Here is a 26,000-nt window from a genome sequence, read left to right as displayed (position 1 = left end):
CTCATTGGAAAAGATTCTGATGCTGGGATGGATTGGGGGAAGGAGGAAAAGGGGATGACAGAGGATGAGATGGCTGGATGGCATCACGGACTCGATGGACGTGAGTTTGAATGAACTCCGGGAGTTGGTGATGGACAGGGAGGCCTGGCGGGCTGCAATTCATGGGGTTGCAAAGAGTTGGACACGACTGAGCGACTAAACTGAACTGAACTGAATATGTATATGTTAATTCCAAACTCCTAATTTATCCCCCTGCTTCTCCTTTAGTAACTATACATTTGTCTTCTACGTCTGTGAGTTTGTTTCTGTTTTATAAATAAATTTATTTGTGTCACTTTTTTAGATTCCACAAATAAGTGAAATATATTTGTCTTTCTCTGTCTGGCTTACTTCGCTAAGTGTGATAATATGTAGGTCCACTGTAGACCTGGAGATTATCCTAGTTTTCTGATATAAATACTCTTTTTACATTATTCAGCCCTTGCTTTTTTTGTACTTGTCACCGTGGTTTCGTTGTATTTAAATCTTTTACAGGTATATAGTCAGCTCCAGTTTTGGAAGTCAGTGAGAAACTGAGCTCAAAAAGACAATTAATATATCAGTTGGAAAAGTGTTTATCTACAGTAATTTTATCACCCTGTGACTAACCTCAAACACAATAATGAAGGCCAATCTAGCAGCGAGGATATGCCAGTATTGTAGGGTGAATTCATAGGGTTTGGAACTCCAAGGAGGACCTCTGTAGTCTCGGTACCTAAAATCCACAAAAACAGAGTTTGGAGAATAGAGATCAAGATGTGAAGACCCCAAATGTTCTTTATTTGCCAAAACTTCAAAATGACCATTTCAATGGGCCCATTAACATGTTGAATGGAGGAGAGATGGAATGGTGAAAGCAAAAAGAAAAGACAGCTATAATTTTTAAGTACCTGCAATACCCAGATTTTCCTATGCCAAGTTCACTCAGGTCAAAGAAGGATAGGCTATTGTTGACATATCCTGTTAAACAACTGAAAAGAAAAGAAAGCATCATGTGACTCAGATTCATAAATTTCTAATCCAACTCCTTCATTACAAATGATGGGATTTAATAAGTGCGGTTATGCCATTCTTTCTAATTATAAACTCCGAGCAACTCAGCTCTCTGATTCTATTCCCTGACTCACTATACCTGTGATTATACCTTAATGAGACCGACTCTTGCCTGCGATTTCCCTGCAATAGTTTCTGTCTTGCCCTATCACCTGGCTCATATTTTATTAAGTGTTCACTATGCAGTGGGCGGATTTCCCTGGTGGCTCAGATGGTAAAGCGTTTGTCTGCAATGCAGGAGACCCAGGTTCAATCCCTGGGTTGGGAAGATCCCCTGGAGAAGGAAATGGCAGCCCACTCCAGTATTCTTGCCTGGGAAATCCCATGGACAGCGGAGCCTGGTAGGCTACCGTTCACGGGGTTGCAAAGAGTCGGACACGACTGAGCGACTTCACTTTCACTTTCTTTCATGCAGTGGGCATTGTGGTTATTTCATATGCATTGAAACTGCATAAATATACTTTTATAAATATACATTATATACATGTTACAGTATTTGGATAATTATAATCAAGCAGCCAGTTGATAAAAATGCTTATTTGTGATTTATTAACTTATTCAATTTATATATTGAGGACCTAAAATTTGTTAGAAAATTCTAGATACTTGGTATTCAACAATAAACAAAACAGGCAAAATTCCCTACTCTGATGTTTCAGTATTAAATTGTAATCAGGGTCAACTTTCATAATAACTTTAGAAGCTTATTATTTCCACCATGTGGATTAAAAAAAGTAATATTTACAGAAACTAAATGACTTTCTTTAGTACTATAATTCTAAAATTTCTGGTTTCAGATACCCTCTACATTTAAATTAGGCATTGACGATCTCAAGGAGCTATTTGCATAAGGGCAACCAGGTAGCATTAGTGGTAAAGAACCAGTCTGCCAATGCAGGAAATGATAAGAGACACTGGTTCGATCCCTGGGTTGGGAAGATCCCCTAGAGGAGGGCATAGCAACCAACTCCAGTATTCTTGCCTGGAGAATCCCACGGACAGCAGAGCCTGGCAGGCTACAGTCCATGGGGTTGCAGAGCTGGACACGACTGAAGCGACTTAGCATGCAAGCACGCATATCAATTGATATTTACCACATTAGAAATTGAAAGAGAAATTTAGAAAATATTTATGTTAACTCATTGTAAATAACTATCAAATCCATTCAAATAATATAGAAACACATTTGAAAAATATATATTCCAAAAGAAAAAATTGGAGTGAGAGATGACACAGATTTACATGTTTGCAAAATACCTTAATATCTGCCTTAATAGAAGACAGCTAAGATTGAAAGCAGGGAGAGAAGGGGACAACAGAAGATGGGATGGATCACTGACTCAATGGACATGAGTTTGAGCAAGCTCCAGGAGATGGTGAAGGACAGGAAAGCTTGGCGTGCTGCAGTCCATGGGGTCGCAAAGAATCAGACACGACTGAGCGACTGAACAACAACAAGATACTCATGTGTGCTCCATCGTGTCCAACTCTTTCAACCCCATGGACTGTAGTCCACTAGGCTCCTCTGTCCGTGGGATTTCCCAGGCAAGAATTCTGGAGTGGGTTGCCATTTTCTCCTCTGTGGATCTTCCTAACTCAGGGATTGAACCCAAGTCTCTTGGGTCTCCTGCACTGGCAGGTGGATTCTTTACCACTTGAATCACCTTGGGATACCTGCATTAAATCTGTTGCAATGTGTTGTTTTTGTTGAAGGTTAAGTAGAAAATCTGGCCTCATACAGATTAACTAGTTGGAAAAAGGAAGACTATTTTAATATTTCCGATAAATGTCAGTATTTTTCTTTGGTATTCCACCAAAGCCCTACCTATGGTAATTTCTCAAATTTTTGTTGCAAAGTGGAATCTTAAAGTTTCAATGAACTTTCACATAAATTGTTTCATAACAGTTCTATATTATACTCTGAATTCATCATTTATCCAAGCATGATTCTGTGATATTAAATAGGGGCCATTTGGAGAATATCTTTTCCCTAAATCAGCGGTCCCCAACTTCTGGGCCACAAACTGGTACCTGTCAGATCAGCAGTAGCATTAGATTGGAAATAAAGTGTACAATAAATGTAATGCACTTGAATCATCCCAAACCATCCCTCCTCTCCCAGGTCTTGAAAAACTGTCTGCCACAAAACTGGCCCCTGGTGCCAAAAAGTTTGGGGGCCACTGCTTATGTGGATATCCCATATGTTGATTTATTTTTTACTGAAGAGCATGAAAAGCACAATTGTTAATATCACCACTGATTTTTATCAGAAAAATAAATACTGGGAAACTCTCAAGCCCAGCAAACATTCTTGATTATTTTTCTTAAAATGACAAGCTAGTTTTGTGCATTTTATGAAAGAGTGTTTGCTAAATACCCAAGTCTGAATACTCATAGTTTGTTTGGTAATTGTTCTTTGTCTGGCAATTGTTGAAAAGAATGTTGGTTTGGTATGCAGCTCCAACAATCACACAGGTGCTCTCTGACACTCCCATCACACTTCAGGATATAGCACAAGGGCTTCGTGCACACTTTGTGCTTTGTCAGATAGAATATTGAGAAAACATTTATTCAAGGGTAGAGACTTGATACAATTAATAATTATTACTGCTTCATCAAAGATATTTTGAAATGTCTTTGTTGTTGTTCAGTTGCTAAGTCATGTCCAACTCTTTGTGACCCCATGTACCGCAGCACGCCAGGTATCCCTATCTTTTACTACCTCCTGGAGTCTGCTCAAATTCATGTCCATTGAGTCAGTAATGGTATTCAACCATCCGAAATTTTGTACTGGCATCTTAAAAATGGTGACTGTAGTGAGAAATACAGTCATTACGAGTAGTTTTTGGTGCCACTGCTTTGAGCGATGCAAAGCCACCAAAAAATTTTACCCACCAGTGCTTTTGTACCATCTGTGCAGACTTCAGTGTGGTAAAGAAAGCAAATAGTATCTTAGTATTATTATGAAAATTGTATTGACCTCACGAACACTGAAGAAGACAAGCAAGCCACAAACTGAGAACCTGCCTGGAACATAATGTTGTTAGGGCTTGGGTTTGAGTGCCCATTTATCTTATTCTAAACCTCCAAATATTAATTATAGAGTCCCACTGACTTCCTTCCCCTCCCTGTCCATCCTAGATCTCATAATTTATCATTTCAGCTGATCTCTTGCCAATATTCTCCTCTCCACTGACACCTTGTCCTTTTGCCCTCTTGCTCTGGAAATTTCCAGTCTGAATGACGGTACTCCAATTTAGCTGCTAAGCGTATCCAGAGAAAATTAAATACAGGTAGACCTTGCGACGGAGAAGGCAATGGCACCCCACTCCAGTACTCTTGCCTGGAAAATCCTATGGACGGAGGAGCCTGGAAGGCTACAGTCCATGGGGTCGCTAAGAGTCGGATACGACTGAGCGACTACACTTTCACTTTTCACTTTCATGCATTGGAGAAGGAAATGGCAACCCACTCCAGTGTTCTTGCCTGGAGAATCCCAGGGACGGAGGAGCCTGGTGGGCTGCCGTCTATGGGGTCGCACAGAGTCGGACACGACTGAAGCGACTTAGCAGCAGCAGCAGCAGTAGACCGTGCGAATGTGTGGTTTCAACCTCACATAAGTCCATCACATCTCTCCTTGAAATGATTCTGCATCCCTAGTCACTGCTTATGGAGAAGGGGTCATATGCTGACTAAGTGAAAAGTCAGGACTGGAATGTAAAACAGCTAATGCCCAGCCAATCTCATTCTCATCTGCCGCTAGGTGGCAGTAAAGACACTAACAAATAATGCCTGTGAGGAGGAGGGCTGCCAATTGTGCTACGTATTTCAAATCGTTCCTGCTTCTAGACCATTTTGAATTAAGAAAAAAAGGGACTTTGTAATTTTTCACTACTAATATTAAAAACTTTTTTTAGTGTTTTGTGTTTTACAGTTCATTAAATGTCACCTCAGACATCATTTCTGAAACAAGTTCCAGATTGATGATGTGCCTTTTAGTAAGAAGCAAAGTTAATACTTAAGTCTGGAGAGTTTGACTTCAAGTCAAAAATCTCTTGACAAGACTCTAAAATATAAAATAAAATCTCATGTCTTTATTACCTCTCTTTAAAAAATTGAGATGTTTGTTTGTGTGCAGAAAGGCACTGCAATGTTCTGAGACAAATTAGTTAGTTCATCAGCAGAACTAAGAGCTGATGTCTTCCTAACTGGGACTCGGCCTGTTGGGGCACAAGTCCTGTATCTAGATAATATGCAAGCCCAGAGCTGCTCTTGAAGGGAGGAGAGGCAGCTTCTCCTATCACTACTAGTCACCTATCACTACTTTCACACTTAAAGCTACCCTCTAGCTAAAAACTCCAGTTTCTCTCCCTTTCATCCTTCCCTAGCACACATTTTCAAGAAGGAAAGATCTGGAAAGTCCATATCCCCTAAGGCAGTGGTTCCATTAATAAAATGAGAAATTTTGTTCCCCAGTGACCATTTTGTGATGATTGGAGACATCAGTGGTTGTCACAACTCGGGGAGCAGGGAAGTTGCTTTTCGTATCCACTGGGTAGAGGCCATGGGTGCTGCTAAACATCCTAAGATGCACAGGATCTTAAAACAGAATTATCTGTTTTAAGATAATTTAAGATAATTCCCCTCCTCCTCAAAAACAGAATTATTTGCTCTACAGTGTCAATAGTGCAGAGGTCAAGAAACCATGGAAGTGTTGATTTAAATTTTAATGAAAAAGAAAAAGGAGGCAGGTCTAGAGTATCCTTTTCTGCATCCTTAAAATCTCTAGCAGTCAATTCCTTTAGAAAAATCTCTTATATAGCTGACAGTTTCTTTACATTCTGCATCTCCTCACAAACTAGTTTAATTCCCTTTAGTAATCCAATTAACTATTATGGGCCTCAATTTCCTGATAGCTCAGTTGATAAAGAATCCACCTGCAATACAGGAGACCCCTATTCGATTCCTCAGTTGGGAAGATCCGCTGGAGAAGGGATAGGCTACCCATACCAGTATTCTTGGGCTTCCCTTTTGGTTCAGAGGGTAGAGAATCTGCCTGCAATATGTGAGACCTGAGTTTGATCCCTGGGTTGGGAAGATCCCCTGGAGAAGGAAACAGCTACCCACTTCAGTATTCTGGCCTGGAGAATTCCATGGAATGTATAGTCCATGGGGTTGCAAAGAGTCAGACAGATTGAACGACTTTCATATCACTTCACTTCAAAGACAGAAAATTGCACTGGATGACTTTTAAGGTCTCCCCTGGTTTTAAATCTGACTTCTAATTACATTATAATGTTTTTACCATTTTAATGCTGGTGATGAATTTACACAGAAAGTCATAGAGAGACCTAAAATTATTTGCTGTAAAACACTGTTGCGCTTTTCATCCCACTTGATTTCATCTAATAAACATAGAAACACAATGATCAGAAACATTACCCTTAATGGTCACAGAACAAAACTGCCCAGTAAGTTCTGTTTAATGACAAGCATAAAATGTGTAAAGTTCAACCTTACCTTTCACTATATTCAAAATGAGTTGCACAGGGGCCATATTTGTATTCATAGACAAAACGTGGGATGTAATCAGATGTTATAGCAATTACAAAAGCATTAGTGATCACAGCCAATATACCAATTCCTTCAAGAATTCCATACCAGATACCTAGTGGGAGAAAGATAAAAGACAGCGAATAAAAAGAAAAAAAAGAAAATCCTTTTGTTTTCCAACCTTTAACTTGGAAAAGATGTTTTAGTTATGCTGGAACCAAGTATTGTGAAAGTGTTAGTTGCTCAGTTGCCTCTGACTCTTTGGGACCCCGTAGACTATAGCCCACCAGGTTCCTCTGTCCATGGAATTCTCCAGGCAAGAATACTGGTGTGAATAGCCATTCTCTTCTCCAGAGGACCTTCCTGACCCAGGGATCGAACCCAGGTCTCCCACACTGCAGACAGATCTTCACCGTCTGAGTCACCAGAGAAACCACTGCTGGAACCAAGCTCTGTCCACTATTTATTTTCTAAGGATGGTGTATATCTCGTTACAGATGTTACAGCTACCGAATACTTTCTATAAAGAGGAGGAAGTTCCCATCTACAGAGATTTGAAAATTAGAAGATTGTTGGAACTGGTTTTTATCTTTAACAATGAGATATGGCATAGCTGCTTAAGATTCTTCAAAGCCTATATATAGAACTTGATTAGTACTAAAACCAATAAAAATATAGTAGTACTTCATTGTGTGAACCCCAAAATATCTGCATTCAAGATGAGTTTTGCCTTTATCTTGGTCAAAAGCATTTTTGATGTAAAAATATTAAAAAGTAAAATTAGTTTAGTGTCAAGGAAATCACTGGCTTCTTAAGAAGTAGAAAATGTCAACCGATCTGGCATTACATAGATACACAAAACAGGCTTTGAAATTGTGTATCGTATCAACAGACTATTGATTTTGGTTAAAACTGATGTTTCAAATAGGATTAAAATTAACTTTAAAAAACAATGATATGAAAAAATAAGTTCCAGAAAGGTATATATGACATCCTTTACAGTTACAAACAAGTTTATGAAATAGCAACGCTCAGTAAGAACTTACTCTCAGGCAAGAGTTATAAATAAAATTACTCTCATTTCATTCTTTTGTTAATGAAAACAGTTTTGTTATGTTTGGAAGGGAGCCTGAGCAATAGAAACACATAAGTTACTAAGCAAGATCAAGCCACCACTTGGCCTTAGCAATGCAAAAACCCACGTAGTTCCTGAATCTTACCTATGTCGGTTGCTCGGGCTGGCAAAGGCCTCCGCCACTGGGTGACAAATTTGTATGCATCTAGCCTGATTTCGATGATATTGTTTAACAAAGCCAAAAGGGGGGCCAGAGGAAAAGCTGCAACGAAGATGGTGGTAAAACCAAACTGCAAAACTGTAAAGGCAGAGAGTTAGAAAATTAGTAATATAAACAGTCTCATTTATTGAGTGTCTTCTTTGTGCCATATTAGGCATCTTTACATAGATTGCCTTTAATCCTTTCAACACCCAAAAAGTAAGTATGCTTATCCTAGTTTACAGTTGAGAAAACTTGAAACTCATAGGTGTTAATCTGGCTAAAGGATAGATAGCTAAAAAAAGGTTAAAATCTGAATTCAAACTCAGGTCTCAATAGACTCATAGAGCCTTTTACCTCTATGCGATACATCATAAAGGAAGAAAAATGTCAGAGGACTTGAAGAAAACTGCTCAGTGCTAGAAGAGAAACAAGAGACCTAATCTTGTCCTCTGTTTTTCTGGATGAGAAAACTGAGGGCCAGAGAACAAAAGCAAACGTAAAACAATACACTAACACGCAGCGATCTTAACAGTCGATCCTTATTTTCATAATATAAATAAGTTTCTTGAAGAAGCCCAGACTCAGATGGATCTGTGCAAAGATTTACTGTGAGAAAGAATTACTGCTTTATTTGGGTGGGATGATACATTTCTTAACATAGGAATGAGTTTTGCTTTATTAAGTTCCTTTAAAATATTTGTTCAAAAGATAGATACTTTCATTTTGCTCAAATGTTATGGTTGACAGAGCAATATGCATAAGCCTTCCAAGGGCACTGCCTTAATATCTTCTCTAGCTCTGCTGAGATAAAGGTGTAGATGTGTTTTAGAAAGCTTGGAGTTGGAAAGGAGAGAGACGGTTTTCTCTCTGGAATCAGAGTCTGCGTGAAGTAGAAAGAAGTATCAAGAAGGTTAAATAGCTTTGCAGAAGCTTCCATACCCATTTCTAAGTATTCGTCCATCAGTCCGTGAATGTTCATGGGCTGCAGACTCCAATCATTTTCCCACTGAGGGATGGAAGCATCTTGAATTCCCCGCTTGATTTTATGTCGTGACCACCAGTTCTGGATCAATCTACATTATGAGCAGACAAAGGGCTTTTGAGCTCTTATTTAAGCAACTGGTAAACAATTTACAGTGTATTAAGAAAAGTGAAACATTCACTACCTTGAAACTGTACTGGGAACGGGGGCTCTTTGTATGGTCTCAACTTCGTTTTTACAAAGTTATTTATTCATTGATTTTTGGTTGTGCTGTATCTTCCTTGCTGTACGTGGGCTTTCTCTAGTTGTGGCAGGCGGGGCTATTCTCTTGTTGCAGTGGCTGGGCTTTTCATTGCTGTAACTTCTCTTTCAGCAGAGCACAGGCTCTAAGGCACATGGCCTTCAGTAGTTGTGACACACAGGCTCAGTAGTTGTGGTGCTTGGGCTTAGTTGCCCCACAGCATGAGGAATCTTCCCGGAGCGGGGATCAAACCCATGTCCCCTGCTTGGCAGCAGGATTCTTAACCACTGGACCAAAGAGACCCTAGACTTCCTAGCCCCTATAAGCATCTACATATTTTTCAGAGTTGATCCTCCCATGCACTGGTGCTTCCTGACATTGTTTAGAGGTGTTTCATTTCTATGATTCTATGATCCCATCTATATAAATATTTAAACTCCTATGCTGCCTGCTGTAATTGTATCTGAGCCCTTCCTGCCAAATCATCTTGCTGTGCTCTCTGAACACGAATAAAATCATTTAATTGAATCCTACCTAGAGTTTCAAGAGATGTAATTTCTAGTCTGCACCCTACAATGCATTAGCTGTGTGGCTTTTATTAAGTCACTTCACTTCTCTGAGTCTATAAACATGAAGCATTCAAGCAATTACACTCTGCTCCTATAGAGAACAATAATTTACAGGCAATGAGTCCGTGTTTCAGTCCATTTATCAGACTTGAGAAGGAAGTAACAATACTCTTTCCCCAGTCCAGGGGCAGTCTTGAAATTATATGACTCAGAAATATCCTGGTATGCAAATATTATAGACTTCTGGGTAATTAATTATTTTAAGAGTTAGATGAAAATTATCTCTAGGATAAAGTGAATTTCACAGGACTCAGTGAACACTACCCAACTCTCAGTTGTAATTAATCATGGACTTAGAGCTTTAGTGGGGGTTGGAAGAGCCACTATAGCTAGATTAAAACTTCGGGCAGAGTGCTTCAATGTGTGCTCCCTGTAGGTTGCCTCTGGAGCCTCATGAAGATGAAAAAGAGGTTTGGAGTTGGAAAGCCAGCTTGCTTCTATGTTATTTACTTCAATCTGATCTGCTTAATATTCTACCTGAAGAAAGAGAATTGTGGTTTAAAGTTTAAAAATTATTGCTTTAGGGGCTGGGTCACTCCTGTTACATTTTCTGCAGCAAGGTCTTAATCTAATTGTTGGAAAAACCCCACCAGGATATCCTTTGCCATGGTACCCTTGGGATTTGAAATACAAATTCCAGGCTGACCTCTTGGGCAAGGACATGGTAGAAGGTGCTGTCCAACATGCACAGTATGTATAGAAGTCCATGGATAACGATAACAATAAGAATCAATGTTAATACCACAATGGCTACCACACCATTTTGACTGTGCTTGTGAAGTACCCACACTATGTCAGATGCTGTGGTAGGCACTTGATACCTAATTTATTCTGATATTTTCAAATTACATTCTTCAAAATTTATGTTCAAAGAGATGAGCCAAGGATAGAAAGGGATATGAAAAATACACTGGACTTCCCAAAACTCTGTTGCTATTCTCTCTTCATTCAGAGGAAATTCGCTTTAATCCATTTGACTCTTGAGGATTTGTATAAATATCTCTTCACAAAAAGCTTCTGTCATTTATTGATGAAGATTTAAATACTATTGTGTCATATAATCTAATCTTCATAAATCCTTTATTTTACAAATTAAAAAATAATGTCTCAGAGAGGTTAAGTAAGTTATAAGTATCTTTAGCAAGAGGCAGAGAACAAATCTGAACCAGGTCTCAGTAGTTTCACAGTCCAGTGCTCTAAGACTGCCTGTAATTTAACACAATACTTTATTGCCAATTTCAGGGTTAATATCACCTCTCCAACCCCTCTGCTCAGGCATGTCCTGATATAGTTATGGGACAATGAGAAGAAAAAAATATTGTATAATTTGATGACTGAGCCTAAACTATTTATAGCATCAATTAACTAACCAGTTCCTCCCCCATAGCAAGGAAATTTCTCAATACTACATTGTTTTTAGCTTGATTAGACCTCAAAGCTTCCATATCACATTATTTTAAATACACTCTATTTCACTATATTCTAAAGGATAATATATTTTAATAGATGTAAAAGTGGAGCATTCAAGGTCCTTTTATGTCAGTGTTTCACAGAATTTATCTATATGGACAAAAATAGAATGCTGTTGGTTTGATATTGTCACAACCAATACTGGCATAATGATTTTTGTTATTATTGTTGTTGTAACAAAGAGCCCAAAATATTCCCATCTATGACTTTAACTTTATTTTATTTTGCTTTTTTTTGGCAGGTGGGCAGAATGGAGGTTCTATGTATTAAACAAAAACAACGACCACCTTAGTCTTTTGGTAACCAAAAGAAACCAGAAAGTTATTTTTGTCCTCAAGAACCCACACTATCAATAATGCTTTAAGAATACCAACAAGTGTGTTAGGATACCGAACAGAATACAAGTATTTTACATCCATTATTTCCATTAATCCTTTAAACTGTTCTTGAGAAGATACAACTATTGAGCCCTTCTAGGGGATGTGAAAACTAAGGCACAGACGGACTTACACACGGTCACACATTTTAGAGAGGAGCAGAACGGAAACTGAACTGTTATGAGTCTGCTTACCAAGCCCACTTCTTAACCACCAGCCATACTACTGTACCTTTCTTCTTTGTCACTCTGTATGTATATGTGTGCACACTCAGTTGTGTCTGACTTTTTGAGGTCCCACAGACTATAACCCGCCAGGCTCCTCTGTCCATTGACTTCTCCAGGAAAGAATCCTGGAGTGGGTTGCCATCTCCCGCTCCAGGGGGTCTTCCCAACCCAGTGTTTGAATGTGAGTCTCTTCTGTTTCCTGCATTGGCAGGAAGGTTCTTTACCACTAGGGCCACCTGGGAAGACCTGTCACGCTATACATGGCCAGTGTAAAAATTAAGTACTCACGGGTATCCCAGTTCCATGAAATTGTTCCATATTTGCTTCAAAAACATGATAACTCCCATCTGGAGGCAAAGGTCTATCAAACAGCCACTAGGGTGACACTGAAACAAACAATAGGGGCAATAAGGACCTTGCTCTTCTCAGATAGCTTAAACACCCCCATCTTCCAACTGCATAGCAAATTCTAAAGCCATGTCTCTTCATGTCAATGCACAAAGAGAATAAAAACAAGGAAGGAATAGCATGTATGAGGATACTTGATAGGGAAGTTTTCAGTAAATATACTGGAATATTGATCAAAATTATAACGACAATAACAACAAACCTTCTTTTTTTTTTCATGGCCACCCCATGAGGTGTGTCCTCTGCATTGGAAGCACAAAACCTTAACCACTGGACCACCAGGAAAGTCTAATAAATCTGCCTTTTAATGAACACTTACTACTGCCAGGCTCCATGTTAGGCATGATCGCATTTAAGGAATGCTCTGGAATACTTTATGAAAACAGTGTAAGTACTAGTCATTCAGTCATGTCTGATTTTGTGATCCCATGGAGTGTAGTCCACCAAGCTCCTCTGTCCATGGGATTCCCTGGGCAAGAACATTGGAATGGATAGCCACTTCCTTCTTCAAAGGATCTTCCCAACACATGGATCAAACCTGGGTCTCCTGCATTGCAGGCAGATTCTTTACCATCTGAACCATCAAGGAATCAATTTAATAACCAAGTGATATTAAAATATTTAACAAAATGTTTATATTTTTAAAAATAAGCTTCCTACCTCAGGCTAATTTTAAATTTATAGAAAATTTGCAAAGCTAAAATAGTACAGAGAGTGCCAATACACTCCTCTCCCAATTCCCTTCACTGCCCCTTACAGAACCAAGGTATATTGTCAAAGCTAAGAAATTCACAGTAATACATTTCTATTAGGTAGTGTATTAAAAAACAGAGACATCGCTTTGCTGACAAAAATCTGTATAGTCAAAGCTATAGTTTTTCTAGTAGTCATGTACAGATGTGAGACTTGGACCATAAAGAAGGCTGAGTGCCAAAGAATTGATACTTTCGAACTGTGGTGTTGAAGAAGAACTCTTGAGAATCCCTTGGATAGCAAGGAGATCAAACCAGTCAATCCTACAGAATCATCCCTGAATATTCATTGGAAGGACTGAGGCTGAAGCTGAAGCTGAAGCTCTAATACTGTGGCCACCTGATGAGAAGAGCCGACTCAATGGAAAAGACCCTGATACTGGGAAAGACTGAGGGAGGTGGGGGAAGGGGATGACAGAGAATGAGATAGTTGGATGGCATCACCAATTCAACAGACATGAGTTTGAGCAAGCTCTGGGAAATAGTGAAGGACAGGGAGGCCTGGAGAACTATAGTCCATGGGGTCACAAAGAGTCAGCCATGACTTAGCGACTGAACAACAATTAACTAAACTCCAGACTTTACTTAGATTTCACCTGCTCCAGGATCTAACCTGGGATACCTCATAGAATTGATTTGTCACGTCTCTCCCGATCTCCTCTGGTCTAGGCAGTTTCTCAGATTTTCATATTCTTAACAATTTTAAGTATCACTGACAAGCATCCTGTGGACAATACCCCAAGCTGGGTTAATCTCATGTTTTCGCATTTAGACTGGGGTTATATGTTTTGGGAATGGAGATAGGGTACAGTGGTGAAGTGCCATTTTCACCATCAGGGTTACATGGTATCCACACGTCATTACTAGTGATATTAACCTTCAATATTTGGTTAGTATAGTATCTGCCAGGTGTTTCCATTGAAAAGCTACTCATTTTTCCTTTCTCTCAGAAGTGAGTCACTAAGTCTAGCCCACTCTCAAGATGGGGGGAAGGTCTATCACCCAGGGAGGAATTATCTATGCCTAATATAATGCATTTAAGTGATAAAAGTACCCCACAAAACAGTTTGCCAGTATGATCCCAGTGATGCCCTGTCTGTGCTCCACTGCTTTTTAGTCTTCAGTAATAGCATTAGAGGGCTTCTCAGGTGGCTCAGTGGTAAAGAATCCATTTGCCAATGCAGGAGAAGTGGGTTCGATCCCTGGGTCTGGAAGATCCTCTGGAGGAGGAAATGGTAACCTGCTCAGGTATTCTTGCCTGGAAAATCCCACGGACAGAGGAGCCTGGTGAGCTACAGTCCATAGGGCTGCAAAGTCAGACATGGCTGAGTGACTGAGCATGCATGAATGCAATAACATTAGAAACCCATGCACACAAAAATGTGGTTACAATGAAAACCGTAATCAATGTGTTTTGCTTGAAAACTGCGCACTATTTGAGTAGGAAAGCGTAGGTCTTTTTCTTTGGAAATGGGTTCATGTCCTGCTCATAAGGCTGATGTTCTTTGTAGCTTTGATCTACAGTTTCTATTTCTATCAAGTCAGTACCAGTGGGACTTCAAAGGGAACAAATACTTAGGACACAAAGAGCCTCCTTTTCTGTTTCCAGCCCAGTAACTTAAAACTCTCCAATCTGAGCCAGAGAGAGGGTTTGCCAGTGGTAGTTTTTATTGTGTGGAGAAGTTTCAGTTCCCCTATACAAGCATACTCCTTTTCAGGATGAATTTAGGACCCCCTGAACTCTGTCACATATATACCACAAACAGGTCCAGTAGAATGTTTGAGACCGAATAATTACTAAGCTACAGAGGCAGATCACAGATCACAGTTGCAAGCTGAAATTGTTCATTTTTAGTAGAGAGATTCAAAGAGGCAAATTAACTTGTCCAAGATCATGCAATGCTAACTGGTGATGTGGAAATGAAAGCTGTGGTCTCCTCTACCCTAATGCACTACTCCTTCACATAATGCTAAGGATGACTTCTATTTATCAAATATGTTTGCTGCCTTGTAGGGCTGCTTTAGCAAAGCCTATTATTTTGTGGAAAGGGAAAAAGAAGACCATCATAGAACCGTGTGACTGGATCACTCTCTGCAATGGTAGAGCAAAGTGGGGAGGCCAGAGGACAGGCCATTTACAATTTTGTTGGAATTGAGCATAGGATTTTGTGATTTATAGGATAGAGTGTGTTAGTCGCTCAGTCATGTCCAACTCTTTGCAACCCCATGAGCAGTAGCCCGCCAGGCTCCTCTGCCCATGGAATTCTCCAGGCAAGAATACTGGAGTGGATTGCCATTTCTTTCTCTAATATCGTAGAGAAAGCGGTCTAACAGTTTTAGTGAATCTACTTCCTCACATAATGATTCCTTTGAGCTAAATCCAGTCCTTCAATACTCTAAAATTCATTTAGTAAAAAGTCTATACTTAGAAAGAGTAATGTGAAAGTCACTCAGTTGTGTCTGACTCTTTGTGACCCCATGGACTATACAGTCCATGGAATTCTCCAGGCCAGAATACTGGAGTGGGTAGCCATTCCCTTCTCCAGGGGATCTTCCCAACCCAGGGATCGAAACCAGGTCTCCCACATTGCAGGCAGATTCTTTGCCAGATGAGCCACCAGGGAAGCTCAGAATGAGCAAAGGGCATGGATAAATGTGCAGGAGACCCAGACTTTCATTCCCATTGCACCACTCACAATCATATGACCAGCAGCAGTTCAGTCATTCAGTCATGTTTGACTCTTTGTCACCCAATGGACTGCAGAACGCAGGGCTTCATTGTCCATCACCAACTCCCGGAGTTTATGCAAACTCATGACCATCAACTCAGTAATGCCATCCAACCATCTCATCCTCTGTTGTCCCCATCCCCTCCCACCTTCAATCTTTCCCAGCATCAGTTTTTTCCAAAGTGTCAGTTCTTTGCATCAGGTTGCCAAAGTATTGGAGTTTCAGCAATAGCATCAGTCCTTCCAATGAATATTTAGGAAGATTTCCCTTAGAATGGACTGGTTGGACTTCTTGCAATCCAAGGGACTCTCAAGAGTCTTCTCCAACACCACAGTTCAAAAGCATCAATTCTTCAGCTTTCTTTACAGTCCAATTCTCACATCCATACATAACTACTGGAAAAACAATAACTTTGACTAGACAGACCCTTGTTGGTAAAGTAATGTTTCTGCTTTTTAATATGCTGTCTAGGTTGCTCACTAGATTTTCTTATAAGGAGCAAGTGTATTTTAATTTCATTGCTGCAGTCACCATCTGCAGTGATTTTGGAGCCCCCAAAAATAAAGTCTGTTACAGTTTCCATTGTTTCCCCATCTATTTGCCATGAAAATTAGAGATACCATGGGAACATTTCATGCAAAGATGGGCTTTATAAAGGACAGAAATGGTATGGACCTAACAGAGGCAGAAGATATTAAGAAGAGGTGGCAAGAATACATGGAAGATTGTACAAAAAAGATCTTCATGACCAAGATAACCACGATGGTGTGATCACTCACTTAGAGCCAGACATCCTGGAATGTGAAGTCAAGTGGGCCTTAGAAAGCATCACTATGAACAAAGCTAGTGGAGGTAATGGAATTTCAGTTGAGCTATTTCAAATCCTGAAAGATGATGCTGTGAAAGTGCTGCACACAATATGCCAGCAAATTTGGAAAACTCAGCAGTGGCCAAAGGACCAGAAAAGGTCAGTTTTCATTCCAATCCCAAAGAAAGGCAATGCAAAAGAATGCTCAAACTACTGCACAATTGCACTCATCTCACATGCTAGTAAAGTAATGCTCAAAATTCTCCAAGCCAGGCTTCAGCAATACGAGAATCATGAACTTCCAGATGTTCAAGCTGGTTTTAGAAAAGGCAAAGGAACCAGAGATCAAATTGCCAACATCCGCTGGATCATCAAAAAAGCAAGAGAGTTCCAGAAAAACATCTATTTCTGCTTGATTGACTATGCCAAAGCCTTTGACTGTGTGGATCACAATCAACTGTGGAAAATTCTGAAAGAGATGGGAATACCAGACCACCTGACCTGCCTCTTGAGAAACCTGTATGTAGGTCAGGAAGCAACAGTAAGAACTGGACATGGGACAACAGACTAGTTCCAAATAGGAAAAGGAGTACGTCAAGGCTGCATATTGTTACCCTGCTTATTTAACTTATATGCAGAAAACATCATGAGAAACGCTGGGCTGGAAGAAGCACAAGCTGGAATCAAGATTACCAGGAGAAATATCAATAACCTCAGATATGAAGATGACACCACCCTTATGGCAGAAAGTGAAGAGAAACTAAAAAGCCTCTTGATGAAAGTGAAAGAGGAGAGTGAAACAGTTGGCTTAAAGCTTAACATTCAGAAAACGAAGATCATGGCATCTGGTCCCATTACTTCATGGGAAATAGATGGGGAAACAGTAGAAACAGTGTCAAATTTATTTTGGGGGGCTCCAAAATCACTGGGGATGGTGACTGCAGCCATGAAATTAAAAGACGCTTACTCCTTGGAAGGAAAGTTATGACCAACCTAGATAGCATGTTGAAAAGCAGAGACATTACTTTGCCAACAAAGGTCTGTCTAGTCAAGGTTATGGTTTTTCCTGTGGTCATGTATGGATGTGAGAGTTGGACTGTGAAGAAAGCTGAGCGCTGAAGATTTAATGCTTTTGAACTGTGGTGTTGCAGAAGACTCTTGAGAGTCCGTTGGACTGCAAGGAGATACAACCAGTCCATCCTAATGGAGATCAGTCCTGGGTGTTCATTGGAAGGACTGATGTTGAAGCTGAAAATCCAATACTTTGGCCACCTCATGCAAAGAGCTAACTCATTGGAAAAGACCCTGATGCTGGGAAAGATTGAGGGCAGGAGGAGAAGGGGACGACAGAGGATGAGATGGTTGGATGGCATCATTGACTTGATAGACATGTGTTTGGGTGGACTCCGGAAGTTGGTGATGGACAGGGAGGCCTGGCGTGCTGCGATTCATGGGGTTGCAGAGTCGGACCCAACTGAGCAACTGAACTGAACTGAACTGATGGGACCAGATGCCATGATCTTAGTTTTTTGAATGTTGAGTTTTCAGCCAAAATTTTTACTCTCCTCTTTCACTTTCATCAAGAGGCTCTTTAGTTCTTCACTTTCTCACATAAGGTTGGTGTCATCTGCATATCTGTGATTATTGATGTTTCTCCCAGAAATCTCGATTCCAACTTGTGCTTCATCCAGTCCAGCATTTTGCATAATGTACTCTGCATATAAGTTAAATAAGCAAGGTGACAATATACAGCCTTGACGTACTCCCCTCCTGATTTGGAACCAGTCTGTTGTTCCATGTCCAGTTCTAACTGTTGTTTCTTGACCTGAATACAGGTTTCTCAGGAGGCAGGTCAGGTTGTCTGGTATTCCCATCTCTTTCAGAATTTTCCACAGTTTATTGTGATCCACACAGTCAAAGGCTTTGGCGTAGTCAATAAAGCAGAGGTAGATGTTTTTCTGGAACTCTCTTTCTTTTTCCACGATCCAGCGGATGTTGGCAATTTGATCTCTGGTTCCTCTGCCTTTTCTAAAACCAGCTTGAACATCTGGAAGTTCACAGTTCACGTACTGCTGAAGCCTGGCTTGGAGAATTTCAAGCATTACTTTGCAGGCATGTGAGATGAGTGCAATTGTGCAGTAGTTTGAGCATTCCTTGGCATTGCCTTTCTTGTCATGTGGTCACTACTGCTGAGTTTTCCAAATCTATTGGCATACTGAGTGCAGCATTTTAACAGCATTATCTTTTGGATTTGAAATAGCTCAACTGGAATTCCATCACCTCCATTAGCTTTGTTCATAGTGATGCTTCTTAAGGCCCATTTTACTTCTCATTCCAGGATGTCTGGCTCTAGGTGAGTGATCACATCATCATGGTTATCTGGGTCATTAAGATCTTTTATGTATAGTTCTTCTGTGTATTCTTGCCACCTCTTCTTAATATCTTCTGCTTCTCTTAGGTCCATACCATTTCTGTCCTTTACTGAGACCTTCTTAAAATGAAATGTTCCCTTGGTATCTGTAATTTTCTTGAAGAGATCTCTAGTCTTTCCTTTTCTATTGTCTTCCTCTGGTTCTTTGCAATGATCACTGAGGAAGGCTTTCTTATCTCTCCTTGCTATTCTTTGGAACTCTGCATTCAAATGGGTATATCTTTCCTTTTCACCTTTGCCTTTTGCTTCTCTTTTCACAGCTATTTGTTAGGCCTCATCAGACAACCATTTTGCCTTTTTGCCTTTCTTTTTCTTGGGGATGGTCTTGATAGCTGCTTCTGGTACAATGTCACAAACCTCTGTCCATAGTTCTTCAGCACTTTGTATATCAAATCTAATCCCTTGAATCTATTTGTCACTTCCACTGTATAATCATGAGGGATTTGATTTAGGTCATACCTGAATAGTCTAGTAATTTTCCCTACTTCCTTCAATTTAAGTCTGAATTAGCAATAAGGAGTTCATGATCTGAGCCACAGTCAGCTCCTGGTCTTGTTTTTGCTGACTGTATAGAGCTTCTACATATTCAGACGCAGAGAATATAACCAATCTGATTTTGGTATTGCCCATCTGGTGATGTTCATGTGTAGAGTCAAGAGTTTTCCCTTGTGTTGTTGGAAGAGGGTATTTGCTATGACCAATGCGTTCTCTTGGCAAAACTCTGTTAGCCTTTGCCTTGCCAGGACCAAATTTGCCTGTTAGTCCAGGTATCTCTTGACTTCCTACTTTTGCATTCCATTTCCCTATAATGAAAAGGATATCTTTTTGGGGTGCTGGTTCTAAAAGGTCTTATCCATATGACCATGGACAATTCAAAGCTGGGTGCCTTCATATATTTTTCTCATTTTTTTCCTCATCAAGCCTGGTGAGATGGGTGTTCATATCTCCATTTTGTAGATAATGAATCTATGTGGCAGACAGAACTGTGAGATTCCAATATCCTCATTCCTCTCACTTGATCCACTTTAGTATGTCTACCATATTCCAGTTTGTATGTAGAAGCCAGAAATCATTCAGCAATTTCATATCAAAATCAATCTCTATTAGGTTCTCCATTGTGGCAATATGCTATCCCAATGATGGCTGGAATGCACAGTGGTCAGAGCATAAACTTTAGACTGCCTGAATCAAATTAATATCAAAGTGATGACTTCATCAGTTTGTAAGTACTTTTTGATGTGTAGGCAAATTATATAACTTCTCTAAGTTTCTGTTTTCTCATCAGTAACATGAGTGTGATAATAGAAATGCTGTAAGGAATCAATACATTAATATATGTAGAACTTTTAAAACCAATTGCTTGAATGTGCTCAGTTCAGTTCAGTCACTCAGTTGTGTCTGACTCCTTGTGACCCCAAGAACAGCAGCATGCCAGGCCTCCCTGTCCATCCCCATCTCCCAGAGTCCACCCAAACCCATGTCCATCAAGTCGGTGATGCCATCCAACAATCTCATCCTCTGTTGTCCTCTTCTTCTCCTGCCTTCAATCTTTCCCAGCATCAGGGGCTTTTCAAATGAGTCAGGTCTTTGCATCAGGTGGCCAAAGTATTGGAGTTTCACCTCCAATATCAGTCCCTCCAATGAACACCCAGGACTGATCTCCTTTAGAATAGACTGGTTGGATCTCCTTGCAGTCCCAGGGACTCTCAAGAGTCTTCTCCAACACCACAGTTCAAAAGCATCAATTTTTTGGCACTCAGCCTTCTCTATAGTCCAACTCTCACATCCATACATGACCACTGGAAAAACCCTAGCCTTGACTAGATGGACCTTTGTTGACAAAGTAATGTCTCTGCTTTTCAATATGCTGTCTAGGTTAGTCATAACTTTCCTTCCAAGGAGTAAGGGTCTTTTAATTTCATGGCTGCAGTCACCATCTGCAGTGATTCTGGAGCCCAGAAAAATAAAGTCAGCCACTGTTTCTACTGTCTCCCCATCTATTTCCCATGAAGTAATGGGACCAGATGCCATGATCTTCGTTTTCTGAATGTTGAGCTTTAAGCCAACATTTTCACTCTCTTCTTTCACTCTCATCAAGAGGCTTTTAAGTTCCTCTTCACTTTCTGCCATAAGGGTGGTGTCATCTGCATATCTGAGGTTATTGATATTTCTACTGGCAATCTTGATTCCAGCTTGTGCTTCCTCCAGCCCAGCATTTCTCATGATGTACTCTGCATATAAGTTAAATAAGCAGGTGACAATATACAGCCTTGACGTACTCCTTTTCCTATTTGGAACCAGTCTATCATTCCACGTCCAGTTCTAACTGTTGCTTCCTGACTTGCATGCAGGTTTCTCAAGAGGCCGGTCAGGTGGTCTGGTATTCCTATCTCTTGAAGAATTTTCCACAGTTTCTGTGATCCACACAGTCAAAGGCTTTGGCATCGTCAATAAAGCAGAAATAGATGTTTTTCTGGAACTCTCTTGAATGTGCTGGTATATCGTAAACACTCATTCAATATTAACTACTATTAACATTTTATATAGATACACAAATAAGGTGCTCAGTTGCTCCTTTGTGTCTGACTCTTTGTAACCCCGTGGACTGTAGGCCACCAGGCTCCTCTGTCCATGGGATTTCTCAGGCAAGAATGCTGGTGTGGGCTGCCATTCCCTTCTCCAGGGGATCTTCCCAATCCAGGGAGACCAAACCTGGTTTGTCTTGGGTCTCCTGTATTGGTAGGTGGATTCTTTGCCACTAGCACAATCTGGGAAGCCATGAGATATTATATAGCATAGTGTGAGAGAAGTCCATAATAGCCAGTTTATAAATTTTCCAAATAAACTGCAGTACTATTTTTATTTCTTTATAAATAGCTGCCATTATTTATGCCAGGCATTTTACATGCAAGATCCAACCTATGGCCAGTATTATTGAGAATGATGATTCTTATCATAATTTGCAACAACAACAACAAAAAAACTGAGACATAGAAATATTAAGATCATATATCCAGGGGGGCAAAATTAGAACGTAGATTGTCATATTCCAAAGAGAAAATACTTGTTACATATCATGGTTATGTTATTTTCTTCAAGATTGTTAACATTATTAAAGAAAGGAAAGAGATATCTTCACTTGTACACCACATATTACCCAGCAGAGGTCTAAGATACAGTGTGTATTAATAAATGCTTGTTGAATGACTAAATTCAGAGATCTAACTCTTATTTCCCATCATATATACTTTTTCTATCTACATTTCCAAGATTTCCAGGCTCTATTCTAAACCCATATTTTTAATTCACTGATTTTTTTTTCAAAATAAATCTTTTGTTGGAAAATATGGCTACTATGTCATACGCATTGTGGAAAATAAGATGGTTATGAAATATTTTTCCTGACACTAGTATTAGAGTTATTTTTCAAAGAGAAATCACAAATTCTAATAATTTCATGATTAACAGTGAAAGTGTGAAAGTAGCTCAGTTGTGTCTCTTTGCGACCCCATGGACTTTACAGTCTGTGGAATTCTCCAGGCCAGAATACTGGAGTGGGTAGCCATTCCCTTCTCCAGGGGATCTTCCCAACCCAGGGACTGAACCCAGGTCTCCCACATTGCAGGTGGATTCTTTACCAGCTGAGTCACCAGGGAAGCCCAAGAATACTGGAGTGGGTAGCCTCCTCCTTCTGCAGAGGATCTTTCTGACCCAGGAATCAAACTGGGGTCTCCTGAATTGCAGGAAGATTCTTTACCAACTGAGCTATCAAGGAAGCCCCAATTAAAAGTAAGAGTACCCAATTAAACAAAATTACTGGTGCTAGCAAGCACTAAAATGGCATCAATATGCAGACCTCCCTGCCTGTGACCACTTTGTTCCCCACACTACCCTTGCTAACTCCACTGAACACTCTTGGAAAAAAATAAGCCTTGTTTCTCCCTCCCCCTTCACCACACCACACACACACACACACACACACATCCACACACACACCAAAGGGGAGCTGAAAGTCTTTTAGTGGATATGGTCATACTTCTGGGCTATGAAAGAAAACTGCAAGTTTGATTTGGGGACTTCCAGGAAGCCTGGGATTAAGAAAGGCCCTAGTTTATCTCTTTCCAAGAGAATAATACCCAGGTAGCTATATAGGGAGAGCATTGATAAATACCAGCTACAATTTACAGAGTTCCTACCATAGTACAGGGATTGGGCTACTTGTGTGATGCAAATTATCTCTTATCTAGTAACAGCTTTGCAACCTAAGTATTACTATTGCCAGTGTACAGATGAGAAGACAGATATTCAGAGAGGTTAAATAAAGGCCAAAGAATAATCAGAAAGATTAACATTTGAGCCCAGTTTTCTTTGATAAAAAGCATACATTCTTTGGGCTTTCTCAAAGTATTCTAATCAACTTTTAGAACACCCAAAGGAGACAACATTAATGAGAGAGCCTCTGTGTTTGGGGGGGATGTGTAGATAGAGATCAGAAATGCCTCTACCCTCCAATTTCTCAGGTGATCTTTTTCTTAACCTTTCTTTAAATTATGACCTCCTAATAATGCTGCCTCCCCTTCATGGATCATAGCCTTTTCTTGGCAAAGGGGTTTGTATAGCTCAATGAAGCTATGAGCCATGCCACGCAGGGCCACCCAAGGCAGGTTGATCATAGCAGAGATTCCTGACACTGGAGGAAGGAATGAGAAACCACTCCAGTATTCTTGCCACAAAAACCCCATGAACAGTATGAAAGGGCAAAAATATATGATACCAGAAGATGAGCCTGTCAGGTCAGAAGGTGTCCAATATGCTACTGGGGAAGATCAGAGGGCAATTACTAATAGCTCCAGAAAGAATGAAGAGCCTGGGACAAAGCAGAAATGTTACTCAGTTGTGGATGTGTCTGGTGGTGAAAGTAACGTCTGAAGCTATAAAGAACAATACTGCATAAGAACCTGGAATGTTAGATCCATGAAACAAGGTAAATTGGATGTGGTCTAGCAGGAGACGGCAAGAATGAACATCGACGTTTTAAGAATTCAGATGACCATTATACTGACTAATATGGGCAAGAATCCCTTAGAAGAAATGGAGTAGCTCTCATAGTCAACAAGAGTCTGAAATGCAGTTGCTGTAGGTCAGTCCCTAAGTCGTGTCTGACTGTATTCCCATGGGCTGCAGCATTCCAGGCTTCCCTGTCCTTCACTATCATCTGGAATTTGCTCAAACTCATGTCCAAAATACAGCACTTGGATGCAATCTTAAAAATGACAAAATGATTTCATTTTTTTCCAATGCAAAGTAATCAATATCACAGTAACCCAAGTCTATGCCCCAGCCACTAATGCCAAAGAAGTTGAAGATGAATAGCTCTATGAAGGCCTACTTATAACACCTTCTAGAACACCAAGAAAAAGATGTACTTTTCATCAGAAGGGACTGAAATGCAAAAGAAGGAAGTCAAGAGATACTTGGAGTAACAGGCAAGTTTGGCCTTGGAGTACAAAATGAAGCTGGGCAAAGGCTAACAGAGTTTTGTCCAGAACACACTGGTCATAGCAAACACCCTTTTCCAACAACATAAGTGATGACTCTACACATGGACATCAGGAGATGGTCGATACTGAAATTTGATTGATTATTCTCTTTGCAACTGAAGGTAGAGAAGCTTTGTACAGTCAGCAAAAACAAGACCTGGAGCTGACTGTGGCTCAGATCATGAACTCCTTATTGTAAACTTCAGGCTTAAATTGAAGACAGTAGGGAAACATTCATACCATTTAGATAGGACCTAAATCAAACCTTTATGATTATACAGTGGAGGTGATGAATAGATTCAAGGGATTAGATCTAGTAGACAGAGTGCCTGAAGAACTATGGACGGAGGTTCATAACAGTGTGCAGGAGGTGTGAACCAAAACCATCTCGAAGAAAAGGAAATACAAGAAAGCAAACTGGTCATCTGAAGAGGCTTTAAAAATGGCTAAGAAAAGGAGAAGAAAAAGGCAAGGGATAAAGGGAAAGATATACCCTGATGAATGCAGAGTTCCAGAGAACAGCAAGAAGAGATAAGAAAGCTGTAAGTGAACAATGCAAAGAAATATAGAATGGGAAAGACTAGAAATCTCTTCAAGAAAATTGGAGGTATTAAGGGAATGTTTCATGCAAGAATGGGCATGATAAAGAACAGAAATGGTAAGGACCTAACAAAAAGCAGATGATTTTCTCCCATTCGGAAGGCTGTCTTTTCAGTTTGCTTATGTTTTCCTTTGTTGTGCAGAAGCTTTTAATTTTAATTAGATCCCATTTGTTTATTTTTGCTTTTATTTCCAGAATTCTGGGAGGTGGATCGTAGAGGATCCTGCTGTGGTTTATGTCAGAGAGTGTTTTGCCTATGTTCTCCTCTAACAGTTTTATAGTTTCTGGTCTTACATTTAGATCTTTAATCCATTTTGAGTTTATCTTTGTGTGCGGTGTTAGAAAGTGATCTAGCTTCATTCTTTTACAAGTGGTTGACCAGTTTTCCCAGCACCACTTGTTAAAGAGATTGTCTTTACTCCATTGTATATTCTTGCCTCCTTTGTCAAAGATAAGGTGTCCATATATATGTGGATTTATCTCTGGGCTTTCTATTTTGTTCCATTGATCTATATGTCTGTCTTTGTGCCAATACCATACTGTCTTGATGACTGTGGCTTTGTAGTAGAGCCTGAAGTCAGGCAAATTGATTCCTCCAGTTCCATCCTTCTTTCTCAAGATTGCTTTGGCTATTCGTGGTTTTTTGTATTTCCATACAAATCTTGAAATTATTTGTTCTAGTTCTGTGAAAAATATCGCCGGTATCTTGATAGGGATTGCATTGAATTTGTAAATTGCTTTGGGTAATATACTCATTTTCACTATATTGATTCTTCCGATCCATGAGCATGGTATATTTCTCCATCTATTAGTGTCCTCTTTGATTTCTTTCATCAGTGTTTTAAAGTTTTCTGTATATAGGTCTTTAGTTTCTTTAGGTAG

General features: G+C 40.0%; 1 protein-coding gene across 1 annotated transcript in view; it reads right to left on the bottom strand.

The window, feature by feature from the left end:
* Positions 1–26,000, bottom strand: part of ANO3 (anoctamin 3) — a 231,181-nt gene that overhangs the window by 8,171 nt on the left and 197,010 nt on the right. Inside the window, exons 20-25 of the mRNA XM_040258914.1 lie at positions 12,137–12,234; positions 8,862–8,995; positions 7,866–8,018; positions 6,613–6,760; positions 930–1,010; positions 649–754 (exon numbers count right to left, since the gene is read on the bottom strand). Of these exons, the coding sequence (XP_040114848.1) occupies positions 649–754; positions 930–1,010; positions 6,613–6,760; positions 7,866–8,018; positions 8,862–8,995; positions 12,137–12,234 (720 nt within the window). The remainder of the gene's footprint in view (positions 1–648; positions 755–929; positions 1,011–6,612; positions 6,761–7,865; positions 8,019–8,861; positions 8,996–12,136; positions 12,235–26,000) is intronic.

Source organism: Oryx dammah, unplaced genomic scaffold (assembly GCF_014754425.2).
Source record: "Oryx dammah isolate SB20612 unplaced genomic scaffold, SCBI_Odam_1.1 HiC_scaffold_17, whole genome shotgun sequence".
In the NCBI taxonomy this organism is placed as follows: Eukaryota; Metazoa; Chordata; class Mammalia; order Artiodactyla; family Bovidae; genus Oryx; species Oryx dammah.
This window is presented reverse-complemented; position numbering and strand designations above follow the sequence as displayed.